The 14,903-nt window shown below is 32.9% G+C and overlaps 1 protein-coding gene across 1 annotated transcript in view; it reads right to left on the bottom strand.

Moving 5' to 3' along the window:
* Positions 1-2,024: 2,024 nt before the first annotated feature.
* LOC123561326 (uncharacterized) overlaps positions 2,025-14,903 on the bottom strand; it is a 73,585-nt gene continuing 60,706 nt past the window's right edge. The window contains exons 5-12 of the mRNA XM_053553310.1: positions 12,055-12,465; positions 10,748-10,903; positions 9,942-9,975; positions 9,646-9,717; positions 7,975-8,042; positions 5,215-5,239; positions 3,458-3,525; positions 2,025-3,097 (exon numbers count right to left, since the gene is read on the bottom strand). Coding sequence (XP_053409285.1) covers positions 3,054-3,097; positions 3,458-3,525; positions 5,215-5,239; positions 7,975-8,042; positions 9,646-9,717; positions 9,942-9,975; positions 10,748-10,903; positions 12,055-12,465 — 878 coding nt within the window. The 3' untranslated portion in view covers positions 2,025-3,053. The remainder of the gene's footprint in view (positions 3,098-3,457; positions 3,526-5,214; positions 5,240-7,974; positions 8,043-9,645; positions 9,718-9,941; positions 9,976-10,747; positions 10,904-12,054; positions 12,466-14,903) is intronic.

Below are 14,903 nucleotides of genomic sequence, written 5' to 3'. Positions count from 1 at the left end.
CGATTTACTTGAATATAATGTATAAACTTATTTATAAGAAGCGCGGCAAAATTGGTAGATCCATGGAGTCTTTGCATGAATGATGATTATATAGCTGCATGTTTAAGTCATGGCTGGGATGTATTTAAAGGGGTAAATTTAGAAGTAGTCAAAATCGGCCTAATGTTAAGCATAAAAATGTCCTTGTATGTTTTTGATTTCATATCATCTTTTTTACGTTTGTCTTTTATTCAGGGGCTTTTCATTATGACTTCCCAAACAAATATCTTTGACGTCATGTCGATGTACAAAACAGAACAGTTATAATCTTCAGGCCCGTAGCCAGACCTTGAAAAAGGGAGACATTCTTATTGGTTTTTGTGGCATGTTCCTCCATTCTAAGCATTTTCCTGCATTTCAGAGACATTTTTGCAACTTTTAAGAAACAATTCTGCTTTAATTACTTACTGGATTAATCATCTTGAAATAACAAATGTAAAAATTCAGTGTAATAATCTTAGGGTTTAATTTCGAGCTTGAAAAGGGACAATAAATTGATCGTTGCTTTATTCAACGGTTCCTTAATAGGGTTTTATGACCCTGAGTTCTGTAATAATAATGTAAGTTAATATTAGATAATTTCCAACATCATTCTGAAGAAAAGATAAACGGTGTTTAAATTCAACTTTTTATAGTGCATTTAACAATGCATTGTAAATTCCGGACATTTGGAACACCACTTTTTTAAATTGCTCCATTTGTTGTAGTATTCTGGAATAAAACCAGATGTGTGTCCATAGGACACAGGTGCTCCTCCACCTACTCCTATCACTATGCATTCACTGGGTGAAATATCTTTAAGATGTTTGCAACACAAACTTATAAGAACTTTATGTGTATTCCTTACTAAATGAAGGACCATAACTCGCCTAGATCAGTGAAATCCCAAAGAGAACTCCAGATGCACAACTTCACATGCTATAAAAAAATCCACTAATGTTTTATGATTCTAGGTCAAGTACATTTTGAGATACACGAGGCACAAACTTTTTTTTTTTTTACTATGACAAGGCCATAACTCTGGTCTTGCAAAGTAAAATAAAAAATCAAGTGTACAAATTCACAAACTGGATAATATTATTATATGGTTTCATGACTCTACGTGAAATATTTTTAAGATATAGGCAACACAAACTTTTAAGCACTTTATGTGTATTTTGCACAAAGTCCAGGATCATAACTCAGTCTGATTGAGTGAAATCCCAAACAGAACTGCAGGTGCGCAACATCACGTGCTATATAACAATCTCCTGATGTTTAATGACTAAGTGAAGTTACTTAATGTGATACATACGACACAAACTTGTATCCTATTTATGCATATTTTTAACAATCAACGGCAGTAACAAGGGCAATAATTCTGTGTTACTTTCCATGTTTTTGCTATGCGGATTTACTTTTCCAATCACACCCTCTATATATTACTTTAACGGCGATTTACTTTATCTGCCTCCTCGAAAATCAGGTCGTCCTCTTATGCGAAATCTACAGTGACTGCAACAAAATCAATCGGACACTGTGGAATCTGCCGATTCTGCACTTTCTATCAATCAACTTTCTCCGTAGACAAAAAAGGTAAAGCTAACGGGTGTGTAGCTTGTACGATAAATATGCTGTACCTTAATAGACTGTAGAAACTACTTAATTCACAGAAATAAGACTTCAGCTAATTATTTTCAATAATTAGTGCCTCGTTTTTTCATTTCTTTGAAAAGAAAACAGGGAGGACGGGCCCTCGACTGTGCCTCAGTGTAGCTACAGACCTAGAGTCATTTACAATCAGAAACTGTCTTGCTGTACATTAGGTGGCTTGTCAAACATTTTATTAAACCCATATTTGCCATAATGAATTTTCAGGATAAACGTAAAACATTTGACTTGCGCATACCACAATATCTGCTCGAGGATAATAGCCATGTTATGAAATATGTCACGTGATTTCTTCGGCCATCAGCTACTGACTGGATTTAATAAGTCAAGTCAACTCAAATCAAATAGTTTATTTATGTCTCTTCATTATGTACAATATGATAGGACAGTATACTATTAAGATATAAAACATATACATTATGTATGCCTTTCTATACAGAAATATATGAGAAAACATGATTTATACAATAATTTTGGGTGCGTGATTATTCAAGGCCCGTGAGGAATCTGTAATGGAAGTTTTATTGCCATGTTGTAACCTAAGTCATATGGATGGTTTCCATGAATAATATCTTCTTGAGTTAGGAGTATTCATATGCAGACAAGTGTCAATAAATAATGGACACTACCAATTAATAAATGAATTTGTAAAATGAAGTTCTCTGGTTTGTTAGTAGAAAACTTTGGGCTGTTCAGCCTTTAATGTGGGGAACAAAGGATACAACTCTTAGCATACATTTTCTTTTCACAGAATGCAGAATTGCAACTTTATGAATTATTTGATGTGATCCTGTATTTATGAAGGAATTACTGTTTCTTGTGAATTGTGTTCTGTAAGAGCACATCACAACTTTCTAACAAATAGATCCATTATTGAATTATAAAGCTTTCAATTTAATAAGAATGGAAATGGATACTCTGAAATAACTGATTTGTCTGCATTTGTTCTGCTTTTTAGGCACTTTTGTAGTTCATAGAACTCTACATTGGACATAAAGATGGTTCATTTGAATTACTAGCAAAACAGCTGAACCTATATTGTGTCTGAAGACAACAACTGAGTCTTACATATATTATTTTTTAAAACAAACTTGAAAAATAGATTCGCATCACAATAGTACTATGCTAATTTTTCCATTGTTTTTTCTTTAGTTTGGTGTGGTATGGCTACACTTAGGAGATGTAGAGAAAAATCATGTTAAAGCTTAGAGTCTTTAAACACTTGCCAAAGTGAATATATTCCGTACTGTACACAATTTTTTGTAGATATAAATAGTATATATAAATTCGAGGAAATGATGCAGTGGAAATCTATCGGTGTCGTTCTCCGGTAACACATGGCCTACGCCAGTACATCTTTCCTTTCATAAATTTTCGTATGCCCGCTCACTGTCTTTATTCAGTGTTGCTGCAATAAATAACAAAAAGCTAGTCTAAGACAAATCACATCTTATCAGAAACCATAATGTAAAGAGTTGTCTGAAGAATATTTTATATTGATTTTAAGTGCAAAATACGTAATTTTCTGAGCATGCATCCAATGACCTGAGTTCTAGACTCCCATCAACCCGTCTTCAACCCTATGTCCCATTTAAATAGAAAGAATAGACTAACAATTTTAAGTAAAACAATGGCAAATATACAATGTGAATGAAATCTTTCGACAACGTTAGACGAACTACATAATTACATAATATCTGAATTTATGATTCATTTTCAATATTCCGTCTTTTTATTACATACTAAATTTTAACAGTACTTTAGATACCTGATCTAAGTGAAGTGTAAGTAGGAGGTGTACAAACTGCCTGTTGGAGCTTTTTATACTGGGCCTTGCTGTAAAATAAAGCACACTCCACACGTTTTGAATACTGTTTCGATGATAATTTGTATTATAAGATATTGAAACATCTTATCACTGACTTCAAATCATTTGTCCCTCACCGATGTGGGTTCGAGCCTTACTCGGGGCGTTGAATTCTCCATTTGAGAAAGCCATCCAGCTGGCTTACGGAAGGCCGATTGCTCTACCCAGGTGCCTGCCTGTGATGAAATAATGCAGGGATGGGATCGCCGTATGACCTATAATTGTGTCGGTGCGACGTTAAGTCCAACAAAACATCCAGCTTAGTCAACAAACAATCTTTGGAAGAATGTTGGTGATAGAACGGTTTAAAAATCACTCAATAATGCAATTTTAGTACTATATCACAACAATGGCTTTAGATGGGATCTTTATTTACAATTCCTTTAACTGAAGAAAAAGTCCAATTCTTGAAAAGAACAGACGTTAGCAGTATATGGATGCTAACACCTGCTTGCATGCACAAAAACATTTTGTTTACAATCAAAATCTTAGAATGAGTAGTTTCTCACTGACTAAAAATTAATAAGAAACAAGAAGTGCATCACATCATACTAAAAACACTATGCACTTATATGAAAGGGAAAACAGCAAGTGGAGATTTATCATGTAAGCAATGTTGCGCAGGTATGTTTATTTCAAAACATGCATTTAACCGTAGTTATTGTGAGGATATTTTAAATCCAGTCAATGTCGGTCAATTCGTCGAAATAAATGTCACATTGTCTTATATATAGCAACACATGGCATAGAATTAATAAAAGAATTTTAAGCAAGAAGTAAGTAAGTATGTATTTATTTAGCGTTATACCACAGAACTGAATGAATACTCCTTTGTTTACTTTGATATTAATGACAGGCTTTTGCTTGTCTTTGGCCATCTTTAAACACTGATTCGAAATGGCTGGCCAATATTTTAATGTACACGTGATATCCTTAGGACGGCCAGCACATATTTATGCAAACTCGCCAGGCATATGTATGTTTTTGACAACACAGTAAATGACATCACTCGACCTTCAGCTATTTCCGGAAGTAGATAAAATGAAAGTAGAAATGTTAAACTTGAAAACGAAAGCTGCATTTTGATTCGTAGATAGTCAGGGGTCACGCGCCGGGGTCACCCCGTCTAAATGTATGCGCGTGGATTTCATTTTTTGTTGTTTGTTTTTTGTTTTTGTTTTTTGCTATTGGGGAGTCAATTTTCAGCACTTTATTACGAATTGAAATTACCTGGGCTTTAGTACAGCATGTCAGCTTTTAATCTATGAACAAATATTTGAGCTCTTGATAAACACAAATCCCACAGGGGTCCGTAACGGACCAAGCGTACATTGATAATTTTGGAACTTGATCAAATCGCTCAAAATGTCATTTTTGATGTTGTCTGAGAGTGTCAGTATATGCCTCATATGTAAGATATAACCGTGTTTGAGATCTGCAGACCTAGACATTTCAGAAATATTTTCAAAATAAGTTTCGTGTAATAAATGTTGTTTCTACGGAAGCGTGAAAGGGCCATCAGACGCTAATACGTTTTAGTACGTTAAGGCTGTGGAAAGGATATGGTACAATTTAGCCGCTAACGTATAAATTTGATTATGTTTACATAATAGGAAGGCCTCATTGTGATGTACATGTAATAATATAACACTACAAACCTGTCGGTTGAGCCTTCGGAGTCAGCTGAAACATACAAAGAAATATTTGTTTATAACCATCTCATATAACTGGATTTATATTTAAAATCGGAGAGTACAGAGGACTATTTTAGTGCGATGTCAATCTATTTAAGTTTTGTGTTCATGAACATCGGTTGTGGTTTCGTGAATTTAAGGTAGCATATCTAATATTAGCAATATAAAAAATATACAAATCAATCTCTATGAAAAGCGTACGCACATTAAAATTAATTCCCAACTAGAAGATGCTTTTGTAGAAAAGCACATGCCTCCCCCAAAGCATAGTATTAATAGGCAAGAAGTCAATTGGGGACAGGATCGAATGTCAAGGAGACACTGATGGTTGGCTTAGTGACTGAAATGCAATACGGATCATCCAAACATCCCATCAAATTTTGAAAATTAGTTACAATACACACTTTATGTTTTATGACTGGTTTCCTTTTAATATCAATCATACATGAACGAAATAAATGTGTATAGATACAATTGCAATGTGATTTGATAAAAACAATCGAAACTAACATTTTCAGATGTGATAATAAAATCTGTAAAAAGATTCTTTGGAAGCAAAGAGTACAATCAAGAAGAATGACAGCAGACTCGGTTTGACTGAGTCTATTCATGAGATGTAATGAAATGTGCAACACCTCTCACGCCCCCTAGCACCGGCTTAAGCGTAACTCTATTACACATATGTTGAATGGACTCCATGATCCCAAAGGACCAGAAAATATAACAACAATGAATCCAAGTACAGGGAGACTTTTTTCAGCCGCCACACACAAATTCTTTATTTTCTATGTTGGACTTATTTTACCGAAATGTTTGATCAAAATCAACAAAACTTCAAATAAGAACACCATTTTACGTAAGCATCTTACTTAAGTTATATTAAAACCATACATATATAGCCTATATGAACTCTAAGTAAGTAAATTAATACAGCGTCTAGACCTGAGAAGAATCGAATTTAAAATTGGAGTTTTAATCTCGTTTGTGTTAAACATGTTAAATATCTAAAATAAGACTTTTTGCGCAACAACGAGGGAACTTTTAATGCATACATACGGCAACATAACTTGTTGTAGATGGTCTTGTGTAAAATTAATCTAAAATTATGGCAGATGTTTTTTTCCGGTGCCATGACTTTTACAGTTCAATATAGAATAGAAGTCTTTAAACAACTTTAAAAAGGGACAGCCAAACTAATATTCCGTGAAGTTTAGTTGAAATTGGCATTGTTGTTAGGGCATGTCGTATGCCGTGCGAAGCAACTTTGAGTTGGAGATTGAAGTGGTTGAGTGGGGAGGTGATGCGAAAACATTTGAATAGTATTTGAAATGAGGTCTGTAAATCCTTGTCACAGTATATACTATAATGCATTCAGATGTATTTGTTATTTCAAGTGTTTCACGATATTTATTTAAGGTAATATTTGCACTAACCAGGTGTACTGTATATGGCAAACTATTCTTCATACTTACATAATTACGGTAAAATTCGTCAAAATCTGATAAGCTTTTAATGACAAAATGCATTGTTAAGGCCTCCTAATTAAAAATCATCAAAAGCCAATAGTTCCTAGTAGAACATGGAGGCAATATTCATAACACATCATTATATCAACAGTTGCTGTAAAGTTTCATCAAACTCCAAATACTCGTTTATGAAATGGATGAGTGGGCAAGCTTTTCAAAATTTGAAAGATTTGAAGAATAAAATAAGGTTTCATGAAATTTAATTGGACATGATCGTTTGGGTTATATGCACAACTTCACCTTATACCAATAATCATTGTAAAGTTTTATCAAAATCAAACCAAAAGTTCAGGGGAAAAAGCGCTGTCAAAAAAACACTTTATAAAAATATTCTCAAAAATAACAATTTTATATTCGTCATGGTTGTGTGGTTTCATACTGTGGTGAGATGCGTTTGCAATTTTCTTAATTGAATGTAAATAACGCACGAGTAATCATCCCAAAGTAACATATGAGGTGATGTACTCAAATAGACATTAAATCAATCATTCCAAGAAGCAGCGCAGACAATGTTTCCTGATTTGATAAATATTCAGAGGGGTATAACACAAAAAACCCATCAAACAACAAAAAAAAAAACAAAAAGACAATGACATGCACTACTACTCTTCTTGCAAACTACTTCTTTGAAGCTTCAGTACTGCCCGAACGGCTCTATTGGGGCGATGCTAACCAGAGATACCATGACTTTATAATTTAAACAGCAAAAGTAAAATTCATGTACTCTGTAAAAAGCCCACTGAAGGTTTTTATAATCCCGAAAAAGTTGCCTGTTAAGAATAGTAGCTGTTACTTCGTTGCTATGTATCATTTCTATGGTTTCGGGAAAACGTTTACCTTGTTTAATATCATTTAGCAGAAAGTATGGAAAGGTGCATTTACCTTGGCTAAATATCTTGCAATAATAGCGGAATATTGGGCTACATTTGCTAAAAATAGATTGGTTAAACATTTAAACTGATAGAAGAAAAGAAAATATATAGGAGGAGTTGAAAACACAAGGACCATATACAGGTGTAAAGTTATTAAGTCATATTGACACAAGAAAATAAAATTTGACAAAAGAGTTTTGACAATATGTGCAAGTCTTTATGTTTATGATGTATACCAGCTTCGATTTTATATACTGCACAGAAACTGTATAGGGATTTAGCACCTACTACAAATTCTAATAATTTAACAGTAGAAACTAACTTACCTTTCAGGGAATCATACACATACTTATTTTCCATTTCTACAGTATTTTGTAGATGTTCATACATGCCTCTGTAAATCAGGAGATCTTACTGTATTACTAAACAATTGCCTATTTTTTACACAAGTTTATAAACAGAAAGATAAATGAGAGTAAATCAAAGTGTTCATTAAGTAAGCGTAAAAATTAATGTGATGTTAGTGATATTATTGGCCATATTCAACATATTTCCGTGGTCTCTTCTCTTCTAGATTATTGCTGGAAGAGTTAACTTGTCACACAATGTCACTATGATTAAATACATCATTTTCAGCTAAATATATTGAATAATGGTGAAACTATTGGACTTTATAAAAAAGAACCTTTAACCAATGCAGACGCCGGTGTCGACCGCGATGCCGACGCCGACATCGACGCCAGGGCGGGTGCAGCAGCTTTCCTTATTCTTCGAAAAGTCGAGAAACAAACTGTTCTTAACTGAATTAGAACATACGGTAACCTGCGTAGAAGCCACATATCTTACGACTACGCCGTGTCATCGTTTGACTATATAATCAGGGTAGCCAGGGTGACATTTCGGTACCATACACATGGGTAAATCGCTCGATTCAGGTAACATTACATGGGTTGGCCATCCTGATAAATTTAGATAATTTAAATATTTTCAGTATACAATTATTACGTAAAATAACGAAAATGCCCAAAATTATTGTTAAAGATTAATGGGTGCAAAAAAAACCAAACACTGTCGGGAAATAATTTTCATTTTTAAATGTAAAAAAATGTCATTAGCATTACCAGATAATCCAGTGTGTATGTGTATATATATGTAAGTATATACATATGTATGTAAGAATGCGATTGTGAATCAATTGAAAGCTGTCTATTGATTACCCTTTTCTTTTGCCTTGTATTTCGTTTCGACAAGGCATGAATAGAAGGGTGATATCCATCCATATGTTGTTAATGCCAAATTTTAACAAGATTGCGTCATATAGTTTACATATAGTTAAGTATATGTGCACATAGTACTTGTAATTGATATTGTATGCACAGAAACAATTCCTGGTCATTTTAATATCGGCTGGTGATATTCTCGCTTTTCTTATCTTTGAAACTAAGTGTACTTGTTTGTATCTTGTCATGTTAATGCTCTTTGTGTATATATTTTTATTTAGTTTACTTATTTGTATTGATTGTTGTTTGAATACTTTTGCCATGATGCTCTCCTATCTGTGGAGGTAATAAAGAATCTATCTATCTATCTAGCTATTTCCACGGTTAATTACTTAACAATCAAAACCCTCAGGTGAGTGTGAAATTTGCCAGCACTGGTCGCTATTCAGTCAGTAAATTTTCAGTAAACACCCCTTCAAATTATAGATGGTATTGCCCAAATTGAATGATGGGCAGTCCATTTTAGAATTTTAGAGGGTAAAGGTTAAAACACAATAAAAACCAGATTTTCCTAGTATTGTCCGATGGGTTGGACAATAGGATAAAACACAAGTTCATACCAACCTTGATTCTTTTAAATAATTAAGAAATTCGAATTAAAAACTGTCTTCTATTCAAAATATCGTAATAGGTTTTCGAACAAATAATTGAGCTTGACATTAGCAAACTTCATAACATATTTATAGTAAATTATTCGATAACTTTTTGATAACTTACATTATAGAAGACTGATCATTCTGTCCCATTTCTGGTTGAGTTCTTGACTGTATTTGGTAGTTCCCACTAGAACTGTGTTATGAAAAGTAAACATCAACAACTTATAGTAACTGAACACACTGCTGTATTTTTCTGATATACATTTTCAATATATACTTTTGGCACTTACCTCAAACGCTCAGTTAAAGAGATAATGTATCAAGTAGGCAGTGAACTATTGGCGGGCATTTTATGAAATACAATTAATATGGTTAAACTCCTTTTGTTTTTGGTATATAAAAGGTAATATATGTTACCTATTTTCCGTTTGTACTCCAGTTCTGGGTGCTTCTGAAATCAAAGATAAGATACAGTTGATTAAATAGAACAGAACAATAGCTTTATTTTGACTTAAGCATACATTTTATTATTTGATACGTTGTAAATATCTTTAATAATAAACTGATCAATTGGCAAATTGGATACAACTTGAGGTCACGGTGGGTACATTTGTTTAAATTATTTCCCTCTTAATAAAAGTTACTCATATCACTTTGTCCAGAGAATGACTACAAAATTCATAAAGGAACTGTGTTAAACGTCATACAAGGACATTGAGAGGAAGTGCAGCGTACAAGAAACATAACACTATCTTGTATGCTTTTTGAATTATCTCCCTTTAGTAAATATACATGCAACGTTTGAATAATAATAAATAACAAGCGTGGAAAAGAACACAAACTATTAAACCATAACTCTTGAATATATATTGAGCACAGTAGTTCTTGATAACATTTTTAGCCTTCTTTTACACGAAACATTTGCTAATGTAAGAATTATCGTGTTACAGATAATACATTTAATATATCTTATCGTATGAATGGTAACGACCAACAAAAATGTAGAACTGGAAGTCGGTTGTTAAAGTTTGATCTAACTGGCCGAAAAGTAAGTGTAATGCATTATAAAATAATTACATGTACATTAGTTGGCAATATTAAGTTAGTAGGCTCGTGACAAAACAAATCAGAAAGCTCGCTAAAGATGTCTTTCATTTTTTACACTCGTTATAGTAATTTTATACAGCCACTGTACATATAATTCAAGTTTTACTAACAATTACCGTTTGTGGTTAATTTTCTTCGTACAATGACAATAATAATGCCGACTCCTAGAATGACCACAGCAACAATCACACCACCTATTGCTCCTGCTGTTAAATCCCGTTTAGTCACTTTATTGTCAGATATGCCCTTGTCGTCAGATATTCCCTCGTCCCCTGCAAAATATTAACATAATGCGCAATATATCTAGCACTATTATTAACATAAAAGAAATCTTATTTTTTTTTGTAATCGGATGCATAAATAAATTCTATAGTATTTCCTATTTAGAACATTGACTAGGGATTGTCGCTTACAATAAACAGTTTTAAAGATTCTGCCTAGCTTATAATAACGGCGGTACATAAAAGAAGACTAGTTCAAACCCACCACTTAAATGCATACGAAAAGTATTGTTAAACTGCATTTCGCTATTTTGAATTGATTCATTTCTGTATCAACGCAGGGTCATTGTTTGAATCAGTTTAATACATGTCCATATATGATGCTGCATACCAAATATCTCAACTCCAGTTATTGTGGTTTCATAGAAAAAGATTTGTTTAAAGTGTTTTCTATAAAGTCTATATAGACAAGTTAATTCCCTGCTGGGACAACGTTTGGCCTAAAGGTCATGATTTGTATAGTTTTGATTCAGGTCTCTGAATATCTAGGCTAAAGCTATTGTTGTTTCCGAGAAGATGTATTAAGTTCCTCATGTAAAACACCTGGCGCACGCGGCGGGCCACTTTTGACCGTAAGGTCATGAATGACTTTTCAATCGCTATTTTGCATTACACAAACCTAAAATCCTCACCGAAAATGGAACTGATATCCTTAGAAAATTCATATATTCAACAAGAGCTGTCACTTTTAGTGACAAATGCCTAAATTCCTCCAATAATACAGTCTAAGCTAAAAAAATAAGTTGATAGTTTTATAATGCTACTATTATTTCCCTCACTATTTCACTTTAAACTAAGTCCACTAAGGACTAAATTAGCATCCGCAAATGAATACGCCATAATTTGAAGTCATTTGTATTGAAAGATTACGGAAGGTTGAATTACATCGAATGATATAGTACAAAATGAACTTAAATGCACAAATGATTATTAAGTTTCGTATTGTACCTCACACCAAACCCCTCAAAAATGAACAAAAAATCCAGTTTTACTTTTCAGAACTTCAAAATCCAACATTTCAATAAAAGAGCAAATTCGTAAATAAAGTTCGCGAGACTGTTAAAAGTGCTTTAGCTAGTAAATATATATTGCACATGTAGCAAAGAACTTTTGCCACGTTATTAAAGTTACGAAGTACTTACTGACATCCACATAAAACCGAGGATTGTTTTGTGTTGTATAAGTTGTTCCGTATGGATTTCCACTAACAGAAACATAGCACTCAAATGCTAGGTTGTTAGCCCTGTTTGCATCAGCCTTTGTAGTGTTGTATCTTATAGTTGCTACTCGGGTATAACCACACTGATTGTCACTTATTGCAGTGCCCTCATCAAATGATCCTGTTTGTGGTTGAAACTCAATAAATTCACCACTTGTTGACATTTTAGAAGTCTTTAGCCAACTGATTGTAGTTGCTGGTTTACTTCCAATATTAGCTGTGCATGTAAGTTCCAATACATCACCAACATTAAATGCTGCTCGATAATCGGATGACGGTCCCTGTTCTATAAAACCATTCTTCTTCCCTTCTAATGTCTTTACTGCAGGGAACACTAAAAACAGTGAAATTTTTAGAGTCAAGTTAATAAATTTAATAGGTGGTTTTAGAAATAATGAGGTTTTTTCTTTACTCTCACCTTGCTTTAAGGAGGTAGGTTACCTTGTTACCAGGGTACATTCAAATTAGTTGAACCGCAGCATTTTTTTTGAATTTCGTATAATTTAATGTTTTAACTACTACAATCTCAATTTCGTTTATCTCTGGCCCTTCAAGTACAATTTTTATCCAGGTTTGAAGTACATGTCCCTCCAAAGGTATTTTATATTGAAAGAAGAAGGAAAATACGGATATTTAACACTTTTCAGTGTATTTTGGTTTCATTGCTATCCGTAGAAGTCTGTATAATTGATTATTTTACTAGTATGCGCGTTAGCTTTCTAATATAAGCTTAAAATGTATATGTCACGGGGCTCGTGTTTCCATGGTAACGCATTTTCTCTCATTTTTAAACAACTATGTATGAAAACTGGTTTTTCGACGGCTTCAGTGCCATTCTGTTAATGACCAACATGGATCATTTGGGTAACATTATAAGCAAAATACCACGCACTTTACATGGTACCTTATCTTTCTGAACGTTTAAAGTAACCCTGGCAGCCGAGATGTTTAAAATAGCTTATATCTTGCTTTTTATCGTAATTTCTTATAAAAATATTAAATAAGATTATCTTTCTTGTTAATGTAGCTTTAAAACACCTTATTTCTAACGTAAGTAATATTTTCCTGTTATTTGCATTTATTTAAACAAATTTTACAGCTTAAAATACGTACACCAGTACCCCTCGTCTGACATTTTTTATGGAAAAAATCGTTCTGCATGCTGCTATTATTCTCATGGATATTGTTGACATGCAAATAAAAAGCCGAAGCTGTGTTCCTTAAATAGAATTGTTTTTTATATTTAGATATATAGGTCACGGGCTTCGTTTCCATGGTAACATCAATTTAATTCAAGAAACCACAATTTTTTACTGAAATTTGAACCATTTTAGAGCGTAGTTTTAGTATATAAGTAACAAATTATTAAAAGAAACTGAAAAATAGGTATTACAAATCAAACTGCCCAATTTCTATTTGAAAATGGCCGTAATAAGTAACCTTTCACCCAGCTATATTCCCAATAACATCAGTTACCATCATCCATTTTCTTACATTCCGCATAACATTTCAATATAACTACATAAAAGAAGCAAAATATTGATCATTATTCAGAGCGAAAGACTCATAAAAATAATTTAGCAAATAATGGCTATTTAAAAATAGTCAAATAAAGAAAATGCACAGAATTACATACTTTCAAAAATAAAAGCTATTAATTTTGCGCGGTAACTGACACGTAACGTCATGAAGCCAATGACGTCATTTTAAGGTAACAATGTTTTGAAGCGTTTCTGCGGCAATTTATTCATTATTTCTGGATTATTTAACTACGAAGCATCAGATCGGAGACATGTTCATGATTTATTCTTAGAAGAATGGATATACAAACACATTTTAGCGAGTAAGATATGGAACAAAAAATGGCAAAGATGTTCCCGTTTGTGAAGAAAGCACCAAATTTTGCATGAAATTACTTTAAGGTATCCCAAATCCTACAAAAAGGAGGAGACACGCTATATCTGCCCTGGAACCTCCTTTTAAATCAATTTAAAAAAGGAAAGTAAAAATGTCTTGGAAAAAAATAATTTTCCTTTAAATTGAAATTTATCTATAAAGTAATGTTTCATATGATCTAAACATGGATAACATGTCATTAGCATAGACAAACAACCATTTGGTATCGACAGATATACAAAGTTTACTGCAAAATACTCTTATTTCTCAAGATACATACTAAAAAGGGAGGTAATCTTATTTTACTGTATGTTTAATTCCACAACTGCATGTAAAAAGATATTTCTTATGAAGAAAGCATGAGAGTTTGAATTTAAGATTTATAAGGTATACTGGTTCGGAAATGGACTACATATACGATTTGTAGGCTTAGATAGATCAAAAAATGAGGCCCCAAAGGGGAACTATCTTCTATTTATTTCAACTGAATATATCTAGAACAATTTTAAAAATGTTAATTCATTACCTTTACCAATTATAACCCTTGACACAAAATTTATTCAATTACATTTTATACACATTCAATATACAAGACTCAGGAAAAATATGAGGTCCTTAAAGGGGAAATTGTTAAAAATCACAATTTAAGGGCAAATTAATTTATTTCAATCGTTAAATTTAAAAAAAAAATAACATATTACTGAACTTAACATAAATAAAGAAACAAAATTCATGGATCTTATGTATAACATATCAAAAAGGTAAAACATATTCTCCTGTTTAGGTCCACGAGGTTACCTTTATATCTGTAATTATTAGGGCAATATCTTTATATCAAAAAGAGAGACCCTTCAATAGATTATTTTTGTATGTTAT

Source organism: Mercenaria mercenaria, chromosome 10 (genome assembly GCF_021730395.1).
Source record: "Mercenaria mercenaria strain notata chromosome 10, MADL_Memer_1, whole genome shotgun sequence".
Classification (NCBI taxonomy): Eukaryota; Metazoa; Mollusca; class Bivalvia; order Venerida; family Veneridae; genus Mercenaria; species Mercenaria mercenaria.
This window is presented reverse-complemented; position numbering and strand designations above follow the sequence as displayed.